At 42.0% G+C, this 20,498-nt stretch overlaps 1 protein-coding gene across 3 annotated transcripts in view; it reads left to right on the forward strand.

Annotated features, from left to right (window-relative positions):
• Positions 1-20,498, forward strand: part of hipk2 (homeodomain interacting protein kinase 2) — a 245,956-nt gene that overhangs the window by 193,406 nt on the left and 32,052 nt on the right. For 2 of the 3 annotated variants that reach the window (XM_059977784.1, XM_059977781.1), the window contains exons 4-7: positions 7,055-7,174; positions 10,927-11,013; positions 14,118-14,302; positions 14,680-14,842. In XM_059977784.1, coding sequence (XP_059833767.1) covers positions 7,055-7,174; positions 10,927-11,013; positions 14,118-14,302; positions 14,680-14,842 — 555 coding nt within the window. The remainder of the gene's footprint in view (positions 1-7,054; positions 7,175-10,926; positions 11,014-14,117; positions 14,303-14,679; positions 14,843-20,498) is intronic. The other variant, XM_059977782.1, reaches the window with a different exon arrangement.

Here is a 20,498-nt window from a genome sequence, read left to right on the forward strand (position 1 = left end):
GCACACCCTCGGGTATGTTGGTTGTTAATGCAAGCAATGTATTTCACTGTATGTTTCAATGTACATGTGATAAACAAACTGGAATCATGAATCTTAAAGAATGAAGTTTATTATGTGAAATGTGTTGCTTTGTGGCAGCAATACAATGAAATACATAAAAATCGACTAAGTTACAAAAATAAATAAGTGTGTAAGTAAGTAAATAAATAAATGGATAAATTTGTGAATAAATAAACAGTGTAAAAGGGGAATAGCGAAGTAGTTCATGGACCATTCTGAAATCTGATGGCGGAGGGGAAGAAGCTATTCCTAAAATGTTGAGTGTGTGACTTCAGGGTCCAGTACCTCCTCCTTGACTGTAGCAGTGAGAAGAGGGCACGTCCCAGATGGTGAGGGTCCTCAATGATGTGAACTGACAGCACTTTGGGGGTCAGGAGCTGCAAAGTCTTGAGTGGTGATTGGGCTGGATGTGGTGGCAATGTCAGCTTATCAGTTCAGTGACTGCAATGACCCCGGCCCAAAGATGAAGGTGAGTATATTATGTACTGGCAGCCATTTTAGTTCATTGCTAACAACAACCACTTCCAGGCTACCTTTTCTAATAGGAGCAGGGCAAAACAGTGATGTATTCCCTAATGTACCTGAAATTGCTCCAACACTGAGGCCAGAATGTTTGAGAAAATATCAACTCCCAATGCATCAGGCTGAAGATAAGAGTTTTACAATTGAATGATAAAGATTAACTTTATTGTGTCACATGTTCATCGAAACAAAGTGAAATGTGTCATTTGCATCAAACTGAATTAGTGAAGATGTGCTGGAAGCAGCCCACAAGAGTCACCTCGCTTCCAGTGCCAATGTAACATGGCCAAACATACTAACTGTAACTTATACATCTTTTTGGATTGAGGGAGGAAATTGGAGCACCCAGAGGAGAGCCACATGGTCACAGGGCCTTTTGGTTCACATGGTCTTCCCTACATCTCACATAGATGCTAAGAAAGTCACTTGGCAGGTCAAGAGATAGCTTGCTACTACCAAAGGTGGCAAATAGGCTTGAAATTCCATATCCCAAGAATAGGTTTTTAGTAGATGTAGCTTCGTAACTTAGTATGGTAATTTCTGTTTGGTTTCCACTAATTTTGACATGTCAGTGCATGGCTTCCTCTACTGCCATAATGAGGTCAAGATTCAAGATTCATTTATTATCAAAGAATGTATACAACCTTGAGGTTTGCTTGCTCACAGGTAGCCGCAAAACAAGAAACCTGAAAGAACCCAATTAAAGAAAAAAAATAAAGACCAACACTCAAAGCGCCAGAGAAAGAAAAAAACGGTGCTAACAACTGAAGAGAACAGCAACAGAATTCCGAGCCAATGTTGAGTCGTCAGATCCGAACCCTGTACGGGTCAGCTGTCCAGGCATCGGAACTCCACCTGCAAAGTTCTGCAGCAGCCCACCGTCGCTTGCCCTTTCACTGTTGACAGTGATAATTTAACACAATTTAGCACAGAGAATGTATACTTAGTGATATTTTAGCCAGATTTCTTATCTTTTTGACTACCAGAAGCTATCGCACACCTTCCTTAGCGCCATCTTAACCCAAAGTACACATTCGGTAAGGCCATCTTACCGGAAATAAGGTCGTACCACCTGTACTCAGTTTGGAGGAAAGCCTCATATTCTCTCTGGGTAGCCTCCAACCTGAGAGCACGAACATTGATTTCTAAGTTCAGGTAACTTCTGCCGCATCCCTCCTTTACTTTTTGGTTAAACCTTCTCTTCTCACTTACCAACCATCTCCCCTGATTCCCCTCCTCCTTCCCTTTCTGTCATGATCTTTTGTCTTCTCCTTTCAGATTCCATCTTCTTCAGCCCTTTGCTTCTTCCACCTGTCATCCTACTTCATCCCCACTCTCCCACTCCACCTTCCCCCTCACTTGGTTTCACCTATCATCTGCTCGTTTATACCCATATAACCCCCATCCCCCCCATCACCACCTTCTTATTCTAGCTTCTGTTCCTTTCCTTTTCAGTCTTGATGAAAGATTTCAGCCCGAAATGTCAACTCTTTATTCCCCCTCCACTGATGCTGCCTGATCTGCTGAGTTCCTCCTGCATTTTGTGTGTATTACCACAGAATGAGGGCAACTTGTTTAACGCAGTTGAAAATTCTTCCACCTGATGGTTTCAAAGTGAGGTGGGTCATGTATTTCAGAAATCATATGATAGTTCCATTAGTGGACTCAGGAGTGGATTTATTGATTGATTACCTGGCTTTGCTGAAAGAGAAGGCAACATTGTGTTTCTATTGGTGAGTTTTGTACTGCGGATCCCTGCCTCCCACCCCTTCAGTGGAAGAGTCTGTCATTCTCACATCAGTTTCATTAGCCACCGAAGGTCGAGTGAGTCTGGAACCTCAAGCAGTGCCTAGGAAGAAGATAATCTTAATATTATATATTGCATGCTTTTAAGATATTTATCAACTTGCAAATTTTTAAATTATGATCTGGCAGCTCCAAAGTGAGGCAGCATCCGTGGAAATGAACAGTCAACGTTTCGGTCCGAGCCCCTTCGTCAGGACTGAAGAGGGAGGGGGCAGGTGGGGGGAGGGTGGGAAGGAGAAGGCACCTTCTTTATAGGCCCCTGACCCCTCCCTCTTCAGTACTGACGAAGGGTCTCGGACCGAAACGTTGACTGTTCGTTTCCACGGATGCTGCCCGACCTGCTGAGTTCCTCCAGCATGATGTACGTGTTGCTTTGACCGCAGTATCTGCAGTGCACTTTGTGTTCCAAAGCGAGGCTGCCTGATTGAAGATTCACAAGAAAAAACAAGTTATAGCTTGAGAGCGAGCAGTGACTGACATCGGTCTTTCCCAGCTTGTAAATATCTGACTAATATATAGCCTGAATGTTTGGTCAGGTTTGCCAGCTGCTGCAGAGCTGCGGACATATTCTTCTTCTTGGGAATCTGATTGAGTGGTGCCACAACAACAATCTCTCACCCAGTGTCAGCAAAACCAAAGAGCTGATTATTAACTACAGGAGGAAGAAACTGGGGGTCCATGAGCCTGTGCTCTTGGAGGTGGCGAGCATCAGTATCTTTAATCTTTTGGGCATTATGATATAACAGGATGTGTACTGGGACCAACAAGTAAATGCCCTTTCAAAGAAAGCATGGCAGTTGCCTCCACTTTCTTGGAAGTTTACACAGATTCAACATGTTATCTAAAGCACTGGCAAACTTACATACAGTAGACGCACAGTGCAGAGTATCCTGACTGGATGCAACATGGTGTGGTAGGGAAACACCGATGTCCAAGAACAGAAAAGCTTACATAAAGTGGTGGAGACAGCCCAGTACATCACAGGAAGTGGGAAGGAGGTACAGGAATCTAAGGTCCCACACCATCAAAGTTCAGGAGCAGTTATTACCCTCTGGCCATCTAGCTACTGAACCAGTGTCGATATCTTCACTCACCAAAATACCAAACTGATCATTGCACACAACCTTTGGACTCACTTTCAACTTATTATTATTACTTGTTTTTGTATTTGCACAATTTGTCAGAATTTGTGTGTAGTTTTCCATTGATTTTATTGTGTTTCTTTGTATCTACTATGCATGCCTGCAAGAAAATGAATCTTAGGGGAGATTTTGGGGCATAGATATACTTGGATAGTAAAAGTACTTAGAACTTTTCTTGAACATTTCCAACCTGTCAACTGTGCAGGTTATGATCTCAGGAACAGAACTCTGTTGTAACTTGAGGAGAACCTGTAGTTAAATAACTGAGAAGGATGGTTGAGGTTTGGAGCAGCCATCATCTAATTAAAAAGATTCAGGCTGAAGGGACTGAATGGGCAACCCTTCTCATCATTCTCCTCTGTTCCTAATTCTTGCATTATTACTGTTTAAATCAGTACTTTGGGAGCTTATGAACTATTGTAGTAGGACAGTGTGCAGACAAAGGTGAAGGAACCAATTTATTCCTGTAGTGAAGAAGCTGGTTCCAGACCTGGAGCGCCATGCATGCAGGAGGAACAAGGTCTGATGATCCCTGGTGTTCACGAATCAGTGAGGTGGGAATTCAAGTCAGGCACTTGGGGTCGTGTCATTTGTGAGTCCGAAGTTCGAGGCCTGGTATTGGGGTGGGTGCTGAGGATGGTGATCTGAGGGTCAGATTGGAAGTCTGGAAGTTGGCTAGAGCCCTGGGGCGGTTGAACGCCCGGTGTCTGGATGTCCTTGTTTGTGTCTGAGTCCACTGGAGGTCAAAGAAGACGGCCTGTCTACGGGTTAAGGCTGTGTATGTGCACGGGTGGGAGGGAGGAATCGGACTTGCTTTGCTGTTTTGTTTTGCCGCTTGTTGTGTTTGTGTTTGCCACTGTTTTGCTGAGGATTGTGAGCATGTTATGTTAGCGTCAGAATGTGTGGCGGCACTTGCAGGCTGCCCCCAGCTCATCCTCTGTTGTATTGGTTGTTAATGCGAATGATGCATGTCATTGTAAGTGTGATAAGTAACTATAATCTTGAAGCATGACAGACTTGAAAGAGATTTTCAATGTTCACACTTCATCAAGTGAAACAAACCTCAGGGAAGCGGAGAGATGGTGTTCACCTCTGAATGTACTCTTCTATACCTGTGGAAAGATTTATAATAAATGTGTGGACGTTGCTGAGAATTTGCTCCCGTGTCCACTTAAGTAAATAAAATCAATTATTAAGGGCAGCAGGCTTTGTACATTAAGTTAGGTTAGTTGGTGGAAATGCTGATTGTGTTTGCCTGAAGTCAGGAAAGGGGCTGAGAAATGTGCGCATCCTGATAGCTATTCTTATAGCTGCCTCAACCTGTTCGTAGAATTCGCACACAGATATTAAGTGTCATAATTTGTGGAAGTTTGGCCTTTCTCTGGCATTGTGCAGAATGGCTTTGGCCATGTTGTCCTGAAATGTCCTATTCACTTGGATCAACGCTAGAGGAACTCACTGGACCAGGCAGCTTCTGTGGAGGGAAGTGAAATTTTAACATTCATTTCTCTCAAAGATGAAGGGTCTTGGCCCAATGCTGCCTGGGCTGCCAAGTTCCTGCAGCATTGTGTTACTTAAGATATCTGATGCCTCCCTTGTGTCTCCATTCATTTGGATTGTGCTGCACCACCTTTCCCTTGTCGGATAATTTATGTGGAAAAATAGATTTGACAACTATTCAATTAGGCTCAGTGGGAAAAGGAGATGGTGGTTCCTTTAGTTATTTCAGCAAGAAGATTACCAGAGTCATTTGGTAGAATGTTCATTGCCAAAGATTTCAAACCATCACCAGAATTTATTTGGTTATTCAGGTTCTGCGTGTACAACCAAGGTTTGCATCACCACGTGGGTGGCTAGGGCCAGGAATGAGATCACAACTCATCTCTTTCTGCCTTGTGCACTTGGCAAGATCTGAAAAGGAACACAGTTGTCATGGTTGTTCTTCAGAGCTGGTTGAGGCACGTGCAACCTGAAGCTGCTGGAAGATTATCAGTTCAGCAGATGTTATCTGGTGTGTAGGAACTTTCCATAGCTGAACATTGAATGCCAGTGTATTTTGTGGTCTGGGATAAAATGCTGGAGCAACAAGCTGAAGCATGGAGCAGCCATTGTAAAGACCTCTGTTTCTCGCTCCCTCCCCACTACACAATGAAGGACTGGAATCTGTAAAAGTCCCTTGGACTGTTTACCATGGAAATTATATAAAATAGAAATTAATATCATCCTGATATGTGTAACATTTTAAGTAGAGTGTTGGCTTGTTCTGAAAATGGTGAGCTGTAATTTTACTGTATTAAATTATTTGCAAATATTTTGAAAAATGTTTATAGTCCTAATAATTCACATTTGCAAAGAAGGAAACCTGATGAAAGATCTTGTCCCAAAATTCTGGCTGTATATTCCTCTCCATAGCTGCTGCCTGAATTGTTAAAAGTTCAATGTAAATCTGGTATCGAAGTACATATATGTATATGCACCATATACAACCCTGCGATTCATTTTCTTACAGGCATACTCAATAAATCCCTAATAGAATAATAACCATAATAGAACCAATGAAAGACTGCCCTAACTTGGGCATTCTACCAGTGTGCAAAAGAGTTTAGTGGTTTCCTCCCACATATTGGATAAGAGGCTAATTGGTCACAGTAAGTTGACCCGTGATTAGGGTTAAAATCGGGGGATTGCTTGGCAGCATAGCTTGAAGTGCAGGAAGGGTTTAATCTGTGCTGTATTTCAATCAATCAACAAATAAACAAGCAAGCAATAAATATCAAGAACATGAGATGAAGAGTACTTGAAAGTGAGTCCATAGGTAATGGGATTGTTTCAGTAATGGGGTAAGTGAAGTTGAGTTCCCCTTTGGTTCAAGAGCCTGACGGTTGAGGGGTAGTAACTGTTCCTGAAGCTGGTGGTGTGAGTCCTGAGGCTCCTGTACCTCCTTCCTGATGGCAGCAGTGAGAAGAGAGCGTGACCTGAGAGGTGGGGTCTCTGATGATGGATGCTGCTTTCCTGCGACAACGCTCCATATAGATGAGCTCAATGATGGAGATGGCTTTACCTGTGATGGACTGGGCTGTATTCACTACTTTTTGTAGGATTTTCTGTTCGAGGGCATTGGTGTTTCCATACCAGTGATGCAGCCAGTCAATATACCACATATCTATAGTAAAGTTTTCAATGTTTTAGATATCATGCTGAGTCTTCGCAAACTTGTAAGGAAGGTGAGCTGCTGCCGCCCTTTCTTTGTAATTGTGTTTTTGTGATGGCCCCAGGACAGGTCGTCTGAAATGATTGCTAAGTTCCTCCAGCATTTCCAGCACATGCAGAATTTCTTGTGTTTATAGTAGTTTTCTACTTCTGATCTCTCCTATCCAAGTGAATGGTTGCAATAAACCTGTTATTAGAAGGAAGGTTCAGATCGTTAATGGTGGAGGCAGGAAGAATTCTATTGAGGATCCATGAGGATCACGCACTCTATTAGGATATCTGTTGCACTGCTTCCCTTTCCCTTTCTTTTTCAGATCCGTTACATCTCACAAACGCAAGGGTTGCCGGCAGAGTATTTGTTAAGTGCAGGGACAAAGACAACACGGTTCTTCAACAGAGATCCAGATTCATCATATCCACTGTGGAGGCTTAAGGTAATTCACTAAGTTTGAATTCCTTCTCATTTTTATTCTGTTCACAACCAGTGTTTTATCTCTTTTCCCTTTTTTCTGTGTTGTTCACTCTTACCAAAACCACGGGGTATAATCTTGCTTTAGTTTTGGTTCTTCTAACATCAGCTGACTGCACGGTGCAAACGGTATTAGATTTCTTTTGCTTTTACAAATCTTGCCTCTTTTGTTCAATTATCCTCAATGCTTGTAGCCCTGTTGATAGGAGAAACTCGCTGTTATTGTGGTCTCAGGTCACACTCTGGTGCTGGATGGAACCATTATTCTCTTTATTTAATGCTTACACAGCTATTGTAGCTGATTCTATTACGCTTCAAGTGCATTTTAAAATGAAACCGTTCTGAGTCTTGGCTCGAATCTGTGGCAAGATCTGTTGAGACTCTCTCCTATCCATTCTTTCCCAATCTAATACTAAGCTTTCTTCTCATCACACGTTTTACAGTACCCATGGCTCATCCACCAGCCGGTACTGTCAGGGGTGCCAATTGGCTGACCCACTACTTCTCCACTACCAAACCTCACAGTAGTTTGTGTTTGATTCTTCATGCTTAGTCCTGTTGAAGGTACTTGATGTAGTACTGAGCTCAATGTCCTCACCCATTTATGCAGGCACTTCCCTGCAAGGTCTTCTCAAAGGCTGTCAGGATTTATCATCATCCAGATTCATCCCCATTCCCATCCTCCCACATTCCGAGATCAGAGGCAGATCTGCCACACCAACTGTTGCCCGGGGACACAGGTGAACTTGGTTACCCCACCCCCCAGCTCAAAATCAAACCCAGGAACACTTTGTACAGACTTGCAATCTTTCAATACCATGACAGGCCCTTCAGCCCAATATGTCCATGATAACCAGGAACTTACCATCCATATTAATCCCAGTTTCAACACCTGCATTTAGCTTTTACTTGGCAATTTGAGTACTTATCTGGACACTTAGGTGTTGTGAGAGCTCTATTCTCCATCACCTACTCAAGCAGTGTGTTCCAGATTCTAGCCACAATCTGGATGAAGAATATCATTGTTAGATCTCTAATCTTCGTCATCATACAAGGAGGCATCATGAGTGCGCTGTTAGCAATTAACAGTACACTGATGATATCTCTTCATTTGGTAATGAAACGTTTGCAAGTAAATAGCCAAGATTGGAGAACAACTCAACACAGCCACTGAAGGTAGCTTTGGCCAGTTTAAAGGTGCCGGGGAAACTAATCTAGTTTGATTGATTATAGATAAGTGTAACAGAAAATATCACTTGCATGTTGATTTAAATTTACGCTGTGGTTGCTGGCAAATCACTTGCCAGTGTATGAAATTCCAGCTTACTCCAAAAGTATCTTGCAGAGCTGGTGGACTTATAATCCTTGTGGCCTTAGGAGTCATTTTTGCCTGAGTTAGTAGTTTATATTCAACAAATAAATCGAGGCTGACTCTCCCTTTTCAGTAGTGAGGGACATGTGATGAAGAGAGATATTAAACTGAAGCTTGCCTTCCCTTTCAGTTGTTACAGATTATGAGAAACTGCTTCAAAGAAGTTCAAAGGAGTTCTCCATGTGTCCTACATGTATTCCTAAAATCACATTTTTGGAAAAGTGAATTACCTGATTGTTACTTTGTAAATGTGTTGCAGCAAATTGTGTTGTTCCTTCACACTAACAGCCACCAAACTTCAAAATTACTTCTCTGGATCAAAGGCATCTTTGGATATTGGGTTTATGAATTTTATGCAGCTTTCATCCTGGTTTGACCACACTTTTTTTTTGATTTGGAAAATTAAAGGATAATTCATTAAAAATTGCTCCGTTTACTAGAGCAGGTGTTAGTGCTGCTGCCTCTGCTCTGGTGGTCTGGGTTCAAACATGCACTCTGGTGCTATGTGTTCAGAATTTGCATTTATTCCCACAATCAAGTGGATTTTTGTCTGATACCCCTGTTCCCTCACACATCCTAAGGATGTGATGTTTAGATTCACAGAGTACAGACATGGACGGAGGCCATCGAAGGAGCCCACCTAAGTCTGTCCTATTTTCCTGTATTTGGTCTGTAACCCTCTAGATCTTCCCAATTTATATCCCTATCCAATGTCTTTTAAATGTTATTTTGTACCTGCCACCAACCACTTTCTTCGGTAGCTTGTTCTAGATGTGCGCCATCCTCTGTATGAAAAGAATTGCCACTTAGGTCCCTTAAAAATGTTTTCCCCCTCACCTTAACTCTATGTCTGCTGGTTTTTGGTTTCCCTTCCCTTAGTGTGTTCAATCTATGTCATTCATAGACAGATTAAAGTCCCAAACTCCACAATTTGTTTCCTAGCTTCCCACAAGATCTAAGGGTGCACTTAGTCAGACCCTGGGGATTTACATCAAACATAGAAATTATAGCACAGTACAGGCCCTGTGACCATAATGGTGTGGCAACCTTTTAACCTACTCAAAGATCAATCGCTACATTGCTCTCCATATTTCTATCATTCATTTGTCTATCTAAAAGTTTCTTTATTGTCCCTGATGTATCTGCCTTTACCACCCCTGCCACCACCACCACCACCGCTCTCAGTGTAAAAAATGTCCTTCTGGCATAGCCGCCTATACTTTCCTCCAATCACCATAAAATTATGCCGTCTCATATTAGCCCTTTCCACCCTGGGAAACGTCTCTGCCTCTTATCTGTATACTTCCAATTTATCCACTTTAAGGCTGCCAGTACCTCCTCCTTGCAAATTTGTATCTGGACCAAGGTATTACAACTCATTTTCCTCAATCCTTTGGCATCCATTATCTTTTCCACAGTAAAATCTAATGAAAAATACTCATTAAAAAATCTTGCCTGTCTCCCATAGCTCTACACATAGCAGGTTTTGCTTATCCTCTTCCTAGCCAGCATTTTACTGCTAACATATCTGTAGTTTAATTTGCTACCATAAATTACCATTTTATTGTAAAACCTAGAGGAGTTGTTGGGTCCGTGAGAGCAAGTTTCAGGTCAATAGGGAAATACAGAGGGTAAAGAAACCGTACAGTTGGGTATCGGTTTAAAGCTGCTGGCCTCTTGTGTTTCAAGCGTTTTGGTCAGATTCAGCATAGCACAATTGAAGTGATGACTAATCCATTGGCGTCTTTGCAATGAAATCAGTTTGTTCAATTACTGCAATGCCACTCTGGGTCAGACTGCTGGCCTAAGTCAGACAGTGCATTATCCTCCTAGGAGTGTAGGGAAAGATGAAATAAAAATCAGCTGCCCCAATAATATTTGATAGTTGGAACATACCGACACTTAAAATAAATACACATTGCTTTGAGTCCAAAGCGACTTTCCAGCAACATGTGTTGGCAAATCTGTAAGAAACCTTGGTTGCTTTCAAAGGGAATTTTCCCAATCCTTCAGGCAAGAGTTAAACAGGGCAACGCCTAATGGAAAAAGGGAAATAATTTACAGATGATATTCAAAGGCGAGACCTTCTGTGAGTCTTGTTTTCTTTGCATCATAGAAACTCCTGAATTGTAGGCAGGCTCCATCTATTAAACACATTACCAAAGTCTTAATGTTGTGGGAAGGAGCTGAGTACATGTAGTGATCAGTAATTGTCAATATTTCTGAGTGGGTACTGATCTACTGTAAGATGGCAGGCAGTACTCATGGAAGTCAAGTTGCCTCAGCGGTATCTGTGCTCCGCTAAATGCTCTGTTAAACATATGTTCTTGTTTAAAAAATTACAGACACCAGAAGATCATGAGACAGAGATGGGAATCAAGTCAAAGGAGGCAAGAAAGTACATTTTTAATTGTTTGGATGATATGGCACAGGTACGATTGAATTTCTTGGCTGGTTTTCTCCTCTTCTTTGCTCTTTGTGATGGACTACAATTCTAAGGGCACCAGCTATCTTCAGTACACTCCCAAGGAGCCCTTTCCCTATCTGAGTCCTGGTGGTTAGCACTGGTAGGGTGTTTTTACAAACCGCCCTGAATGAAATTCTGTGGACACATGAACACACACTCAGCTGCCTGCCCTGATACATCTACGTTCATCTATCCACTCAAGCACAGATCTGCAGGGACAGTCACAGGCAGAAGCAGATATATGCAGAAACTGGTACACCCGCTATGTGCACAGCAACATAATGGAAAAGGTACGCAAGGCTAGGCATAATAACTATGGTTGCATTCTTCAGTCAGAGGGTAGTGATGTTTTGGTTTTCTCTACTCAAGAGGGCTGTGAAGACACAGCAAAGTCAGAGATTAATTCCATTAACATTTAAATGTATCAAAGGATGTGCATCAGTATAGGAGTGTGGTGCTCATGTAAAAAGTGAGCCACGATCTGGTTGAATGGTTGAGCAGGCATGCGTGGCTGAATCCTGACCTGGTTTCTTTCTTTCTTTTTCTCTCTTGCTCTCTCTCTCTCACTCTCTCGCTCCCCTCTCCTCCCTCCCTCTCCCCCTTTTCTCCCTCTCACTCCCTCTTTCCCTCCCTCTCCCATACACTCTCTCTCTCCTCCTCCTCCTTCCCTCTTCCTCTCTCTCTTTCCCTCCCTCTCCCACACACTCAGACTCTCTCTCCCTCACACATACACACATTCACACTCTCTCTCCATCTCTCTCTCTCTCTCACACACATATACATACACACACACTCACACTCACACTCACTCTCACACAAAAAAGCATGGTCACTGCACCCACATATAAGCCGAAGTACACAGCTACATTGAAGCATACCCGTATACGGTCATGTATTTGAATTAAAAGTCGTGACACATGCTGTTAGAGAGATGCACATATAATCTCTCACTCCTAAATCTCTGGGAAACCCTAACTGTGTCTATTTCCTGGAGGGATAAGACAGTTTCAGCCCAACTTCAGCACAATCTGAACCCACAAACTGATGTGAATGATTCAGTGTCTGTACTCACCAAGACAAGGAGCCACAAACAACGTTACAAACTGTATTTGATCTCTTTTAGCTGGACTGAAAATACAAGTAGGTCAAAATGTCCAATGTCATTTCAGTAGTTTGAATATTCCTCTATTCTTCTGCTCCCTGGCTGGGCTATATTGACCTGGCTCAATAAATCGTAAAGCAGTATGACTCAAATCTCTATTGCATAATACATTGTGTTAAATTGCATGTGTATCAGCTGCAATATTCTTGTGATGATTTGAATTGAAAAAAACTTTTTGTCTAGTTGACTTAGCATGAATACCAGCTTGTGAGGTACAAAATCAGCAGTCACTGTGTTCCCAATCTCATATACACTTAGGAGTGAAGGACAGAGGTTCCCTGCAAGGAGAAGGATTAGAGATTAGGTAAAGATACTCCAAGCTCAGTGTAGCTTGGCCACAGTTATCAAAATGTTTAGATAAGCTTCACAGGTGATAGATTTTAGTTCATCAACATTTCATTAAATCTCAGAATGGTTAAAACATGGAAGGAGGCCATTCAACAGTAGAGCCTATACTAGAGTAATCTACTCAATCCCACTCATCACATCTCCCCAGCGCTGCAATTTTTTTTTTCATAAATTCATCCAACTTACATTGACTTATGCAATTAAATTGGCCTCCAGTGCTGAATTTTACAGTGCATTCCAATGCTTAACAGACCATTCCCTCAGTTCAGTGATGGGTATAATGTCTTCAGATCGCTCACTGTGCCTGTAAAACTTTATTCCTTGTCATTTGGCCCAAGCCATAAAAGTCAGTTGTTAGCCAAGCCTGTGTGTGTGTGTGAGATGATTGGAAGCAGGAGCCAAGAATGCTTATACTTAGACATATCTGAAACTGTTCATAATTTACTGTGGGACTGCATCTGAGAGTGAAGTCTGCCCATTCAGGCTTGGGTCATTAAGTTTCAGCGTGATAAGCTTCTGGAAGCGTGAGCTGAGATCATCGTAGCAGGGCAGAACATCATGAACCTAAATGAAGACAAGGTACCTGTACATCTTTTTGACCAATTGAATTGAAGAAATGTGGAATAATTGGTACAAGTGACTGTAAAGGAAGGGAACATTAGAGATGGTAAATTCAGAAAATTAAGAGAATGCACAGATTGGATTAAAACAAAATAGGAAATAAAACATTAAACACAATTAAAGTACTTCATACTTTTATTATATCCAAGAACATTATTACCAGAGGGACACCACTCTTGTGAAATTGATATTCCACCCATTCTTTGTTAAAAGGATAACTTAAGTTTGAAAGACAGACTTTGCAAACACAACTACTTCATGCTATCCAGTACCCTTCAGAGGATGGCGGTCAAAGCAAAGGACTGTGCAGTGCAACTCAGACTGGCTGTAACACGAACTTGAAGCTGGTGCATTGTTAGAGCGTGTGTAATGGTGACTACAATTAGCGGCACTGCCATGTTGACAATAATGGTCAATAAATAAAACAAATTGTGGTTAGATAGGAATGTATGTAGATGTAATTAGATATACTTTAAAGTATATTTATTTTATTCATATATATATAAAAATTCATAGATGATAGATTTGTTTACATGTATCATGTAACTCACTGCCTGGCTACAGACATTTCATCCTATACATCTTAAGATGAAGCACAGTGCTTCCAACTTTAATGTACTATCTGACCTTGAACAATTTCAAATTATCTACTGCCAAGGTTGTCTATTTCTATAAAGAATGGGCAACTGGAGTTCCACTTGCGTGCACAGCACGAGTGTGTGCATTGAGGAAAGCTCTGGGAGAATGAAGGCTTATGGAAAAAGCCATCCTTCCTTTTTCTCCTGTCCTGTCTACAGTAGACATTGCATACTTATTGCCAGAGTCCCTACTCGTACTGTCCGATGTGGTGCAATCATACTGGAGAACATGAACATGTTGCATTTATCTTCGCTGCAGGTTTGATTTGTTCCCGCCTCACGCTAGCCTTTCTCTTGCAGGTGAATATGGCCACGGATCTGGAGGGAAGCGAGATGTTGGCAGAGAAGGCAGACAGAAGGGAGTTTATCGATCTGCTAAAGAAGATGTTGACCATTGATGCAGACAAGCGAATTACTCCAATTGAGACGCTGGGCCATCCCTTCGTAATGATGACCCATCTACTTGATTTTCCTCATAGCACACAGTACGTTCTCACATGCCACAGCAGGTGCCATTCCTGTGCACTGCATATGTCTCCTGTAAAGGGAGGAGTTGGGGACCAACAATAAGCTTTTGTTCATTGTCAAGCCATGTAACTTTTGGGTCCACTAGAACCTTTAGGCAATAAGCTTTGAGGAAGCAGACTCAGGATGGTAAGGTAGTTAATTGAGAGGGAGCTAAGACTGAATTAATGTCCTATTGAGGTCATTTACCACTTGTTCAGCACAGATGGTCAAGGTTGAGTTTCAAGCATCTTTGAGCCAACTTTATTTAAATGTAGAACAATTCATGGCTTTCATGTGTAATCATCATAGCTTTCCTCTTCGTAGTAAAGAATTTAACTCTAAATCCTTCTTTCAGTGTCAAGTCCTGCTTTCAGAACATGGAGATTTGCAAGCGAAGGGTCAATATGTATGACACAGTGAACCAGAGTAAGACACCATTCATCACACATGTGGCTCCAAGCACTTCAAGCAACCTTACAATGACTTTCAGCAACCAACTCAGTACAGTTCAAAACCAGGTATGTGCAAACAGTGTGATGCAGACCCGACAGGGGTGCAGTCAGATAGATGTAGGACGACATATAAACCTGTTCAGTGCAATTCAGTAGTAGGTGTATATCGAAACTAGGTCATCGTGGGTAGCTGGACAGAAATTTGAAAACTTCACAACTTGTGGTAACAATGGGAGATCATCTGATTGCAGTGGGCAACTTTTCAGTAAAATTACAGTAAGAGTGTCAGTCTCTCTTTGCTAAATTTGGGTCCAGTTGATCTGGCTCTTGTGAAAGCCACAATATCCTATCCTACTGAGCTGTCAATATGTCAGTTCCTGGAGCTGAATAGCCTAAATCCTGCTTCGTAGGGAGTCTTGGTCACTGGACTCATTCCATTGCTAATATATGTTTAATAACGGATGGACTGAGCTTACAACACAACCTCTGGATGAAACAACCACCTATGTCTGGTCTCTGTTCTTTTTTTTTGCTTTGTTCTGGTGTCTTATGGTGATCCTTGTAGAAATCTAATGGAAATCTCAGCATTCAAATTCAGAGCAATGGGAGTATGCTGATTAGTCAATCCAGACTGTTCTACACATGAAAGGTTTAAAGATGAAAAATTAACATGTACTGCACATCAGAGCATAAAGTGAAGTGCGTCATTTGTGTCAAATCAAATCAGCAAGGATTGTGCTGGGCAGCCCGCAAGCGTCACCACACTTCTGGCCGCAACAGAGCATTCCCTCAGCTCCCATGCCTTTGGATTATGGAAGGAACCTGGAGCACCCAGAGGAAACTGAGCGAGAACATATAAGCTCCTTACAGGCTGCAGCGGGATTTGAATCCCTTTTGAGGACCGCTGGCGCTGTAGAGTGAGGTACTAACTGCTGCGCTACCGTGCGGCCGAATTATGGCTGACCTGCACTTTGGCATCTATAACTTGAAACTTCAGCTGATGATGTAAGTCAGTGGTTTGAAGATTTCAAATAGTTCCCAATCATTGCAGAATAGGTCCAGAAATAATTTCTGGGATATGGTATGAGCAATTCAGAAATGACATATTAAGAACAACATCCTTGAGTAGAATTTTCATTTTTGGACATCATAAATATTATTTTCAAGAAGCTTTTTATCAGTTTTATCAAATGAATATTGTTACAATGATTAGGACACAGTTCTGTTATCATTATATATGATTTGATGATATGAGGTTAGAAATATTAGGCTGTAAACCATTGCCTAGATGAGCTAGTCATCAAAATCAGTTAGCATCCACAGGGTGCAGCGGTGCGATACGGTGTTCCGTGAAGCCACTAGGCGGCAGCAGTGCTGTCAAATGGTGTACAGTATTGCATTGCCAATTCTCACAGCAGAAGCTCTATGAACAGCAAGTGCAGCACTTCTTCACATATAGTCATGCCGAGTATCAGTGATCTACAGTGTTTGCAAATGCTAGACGGTGGTGCAGAGGCATCAGCACTGGACTTCGAGGCAATGGTTCTGCGTTCAAATCCAGCCAGCTTCTTGCATGCTTTCCATCCGTGCTGGGTCGAGCATCGAGCTAGCACCTCAGCCTGGTGAAAAAAAAGACAAAATGCTGAAGAAACAGTATGGTTGCCTGCCCAATGCGCAAAGCACATGGAGGAAACACACATAACAGTGCTTATAAAATACATTCTCTGCACAATACTATCGGTAGTCCTCTGAGCACTGCAGTTTTGTGTACACTTTTCAGAGCACAAAAGTTTCTAGGCTAATATAGTACTAGTAATATTTAATATGATAAATTAATGTATTTTAACTGCTCTTTGGGCTATAACATTGCTTACAGAAATATACAGAGAGATTAACTGAGAAAAGCCCTTGAACAACCCATAGATATGTTGTTTGAGCTTCTCATGCCCCTACCTCTGTATCCTGCAATGAAGTTTGTGGAATGACTAAGCTTCCATCCTGTGGAATTACTTGTTTGTTGTGCTCATGACTTTTATCCTGATACTGCTGAATCCTTTGGACTCAGGAAAATATATCTTATGTTTGTGATGCTGAGCGTCTCATAGATAATCATTTGAACATTATTACTTTATTGTGCTGAGCTCCTTAATCCATTGTGCTAACTCTTGAGGTTCTATATTCAGTTTGACCAAGGCCTTATACAGATGAACCATCTCTTGCTCACATTTGTATTTCAGCCACAAAGGCAGATATTCATCAGTGTTTTTACTTAAACACAAGAGGTTCTGCAGATGCTGGAAATCTGTAGCAAAAATCAAAATGCTGGAGGTACTCAGGTTAGGCAGCATCTGTGGAGGGGAATAAGCAGTTGGTGTTATGAGCTGAGAACTTTCATCAGGACTGGAAATGAAGGGGGCAGAAGCCAGAATAAGAAGGTGGTGGTGGAGGGAGAGGAGAGGAAGGAGAGCAAGTTGAGGGGGAAGGTGGGTAGGGGAGGGAGGATGAAGTAAAATCAGGTAGGTGATCGGCAGAAGAGGGCCTACAGAACAGAAAAGTTTGTGGATCATGGGTAGGAGGTAGAAACACAAAATGCAGTGTACAGGAACTAAAGCTGATGGCAGTGGATGGGAGATCGTCAGAATCAATGAGGTTGGCGATGGTGCAGGAGATGATGGTCAGGTTGTTCCTGTGCAAGGACTAAGCAAGAGGAAGTGTCTGAGAACTACCTTATGGCCTCAGCAAGGTAGGGGTTAGCTGCTAGGTAATGTGGCAGCTCCATAAATCCCTGGTTAGACCAAACTTGTATTCAGCTCTGGTCACCTCATTATAGGAAGGATGTAGAAGCTTCAGAAGGGCTACAGAGGATATTTACCAGGGTACTGCCTGAATTAGGAAGCATGTCTTATGAGGATAGGTTGAGCAAGCTAGGACATTTTGTCTCTTTGGAGAGGAGGAGGATGAGAGGCAGTTTGATTGAGGTGTAAAGGTGATAGGAGGCATAGATCAAGTGTGTAGTCAAAGTCTTTTTCCCAGGACAGAAATGGCTAATAGGAGGGGCTTAATTTTAAGGGTAATGGGAGAAAAGTATGGGGGGATGTCAGAGGTAAGATTTTTTTAATACAGAGAATGGTGGGTGTGTAGAATGCCCTGGCAAGTGTGGTGATACAGGCAGTTACATTAGAGATAGTTAAACTTTTAACTTTGATGGATGGCAGAAAAATTGAGGGCTATGTAGGAGGGAAGGGTTAGATTGATTTTAGTGTAGTTTAAAAGGGCAGCACAACATTATGGGCTAAAGGGCTTGAATTGTGCTGTAGTGTTCTATATTTTATGATGATGCAGTTGTGATTAGTGCAGATAGAAGGCCAAAGCAGGCTGTTTTGAGAAGAAGAGGAGGGTTGAAAAGGGAGATGGTTCATCAGTGGGGAATGGGTTGGGGAATCCTTGTGAAAGAAGTTGGCTCAGGGACAGAGGCGATGACAGAAAAGCTTGGCATTGTGGTGAACACAGATCTCATATAGGTATAGGGGCTGGAGGATGAAGGTAAGGCCCTTGCTAAGGACAGAACATTCTGCCTCAAAGAGGGGAAAGTCAGAGGTGTTTGTGAAGGCATGATAGGGTTTGGATCTGGAGTTACGGGAGGGTATAGGTTTGGAGGGAATCAGAGGAGAGTGGAGGATTGGGGTGGAAGGAAGGTGGTAACTGAGAGGATTGAAGGGGGATGAGGGGTGGAGGAAAGTCTAAGCAACTGGGGTGGGTGAGGCGTAGTGGTGGAAGGAAAGGAGCAGGAGGTCCCAGTGGCAGTGGGAATGGTCTCGGCCTGGAGGTGGAGGTGGCAGAGGTTGGACCCGTGGCTAAAGATGGTGAGGCTTTTTGATTAGTTTTGTATCTGTATACTTGCTTTTAGTAATTTGACTTAATTCACTATGATATTGGGCTGAGTGTTGTGAATCAGCTGTGCATGTACATAGCCGGTTACTAGTGACCCAGTCAACATTGGCCCCATCTAGGAAAGATCTAAATAATATTAGCACAATCCACAACTGGACATACTTACACCAATTGTTCTAAACTAATTCATGACAACAGCAAATTGGTTGATTGTTGTTACAGATACCTAGGCACAGTGTGAAACTTTGTTTTGCCCGCCATCCTTTTAATCACTTAAGTATATTGAGTTGGTACAAGGGAAAAGTAGAAACAGAATGCTGAATAAAGTTTTATATTTAGAGGAAGTGCAGTGCAGGCAGACAATAAAGTGAGATAGATTGTGAAATAATAGTCCATCTTATTGCATTAGAGACAGTTGAATTGTCTTTTAACTCAGTAGGGATAGAAGCTATCATTGAGCCTGGTGGGACGTGCTTTCAGATTTTTGTGTCTTCTGCATAATGGGAGAGGGGGGAAGAGTAAATGTCCAGAGTGTTCATGTCAAACAGGGCAAAACCAATTCTGTGGCAACAAAATCATCCAAGCCATCTAAGTACAATAGTGAAAATGCTCGCTTTTGCATTTCAGTGCTGGTTGAGATTTATTTTCAACTGCATAACAAATGTTGCCTAGAAATTGAATTTCAAAGCAATAATTGTTTAATGGAGAAAAAGCTAGGAAAAAAGCAATAACTGATCTCTAACTTCATGGTGTTCACTGGAAATGGTAGATCAATTCCCCCAACAAAATAAATGAGGTTGAAGGTTTTTTTTAATGTAAAACTACAGTGTTTGAACTGAAAATTAAACATGTGTGGTAGTAAACTGCCAAGGTCATTTATAGGCCAGTTGGAAAGCAGTCACTTCACTCTCACTTTGATGAATGAATGCTTAAAATGTTCAGTAAACAGAACCCCATATGTTTGAACAAGTCACACTAAGTTGCAATCTTAAAGAGGTACTGCTGCATCGGTTCTGGCAAACTCCTTTTGCTACATTAATTATCATGATATTATTCTCAATCTGAACAATCAGTTGTCCTTGGAAAATATGGCTTCTGAGAATTGCCCTTTCCCTGAAACAGAAACAGCATTAAGAATAAGTCTGTAAATAATACATAGTTTCCAGGAGAAAGCTACTGCAGACACTGGAAGTACTTTATCCATGCATCTGTGGAGAAAAGTAGAGAGGTACAGTACTATTTCAAGTTGATGATCACATGCCTGGTGAAATTAAATGTTATTGACCTGAAAAGTCAACTTTCTCTGCAGATGCAGCCTGACTGACTGAGAATCTGCAGCATTTTCTGGTTTCATTTCATAATTAAAGTTATTGTATAGCTAGACTGGAAGGCAAGGCCCTTATTGGCAAGGCTGATTATCTTGCAAAACGTGCTGGAGGAACTCAGCAAGTCAGGCAGCCTCTATGGAAATGAATAAACAGTTGGTATTTCAGGATGAGACCCTTTCTGGAAAAGAAGGGGAAAGGTGCCAGAGTAAAAAGATGGGGAGAGGGGAAGGAAGACTAGCTTGAAGATGATGGGTGAAGCCAGGTGAGAGGGAAAGGGAAAGGTAAAGGGCTGGAGAAGAAGGATCTGATATGAGTGGAGAATGGATCAAAGGAAAAAGGGAAAGAGGTGGGACACCAGGGAAGATGATAGGTAGATGGAGAGAAGAGATAAGAAGCCAGACTGAGGAAGGGAGAGGAAAAAAATTACTGGATATAGAAATCTATGTTCATGCCATCGGACTAGAGGCTACCAAAATGAGATATGAAGTGATACTCCTCCACCC

The sequence above is a fragment of the Hypanus sabinus genome, chromosome 8 (assembly GCF_030144855.1).
Source record: "Hypanus sabinus isolate sHypSab1 chromosome 8, sHypSab1.hap1, whole genome shotgun sequence".
NCBI lineage: Eukaryota > Metazoa > Chordata > Chondrichthyes > Myliobatiformes > Dasyatidae > Hypanus > Hypanus sabinus.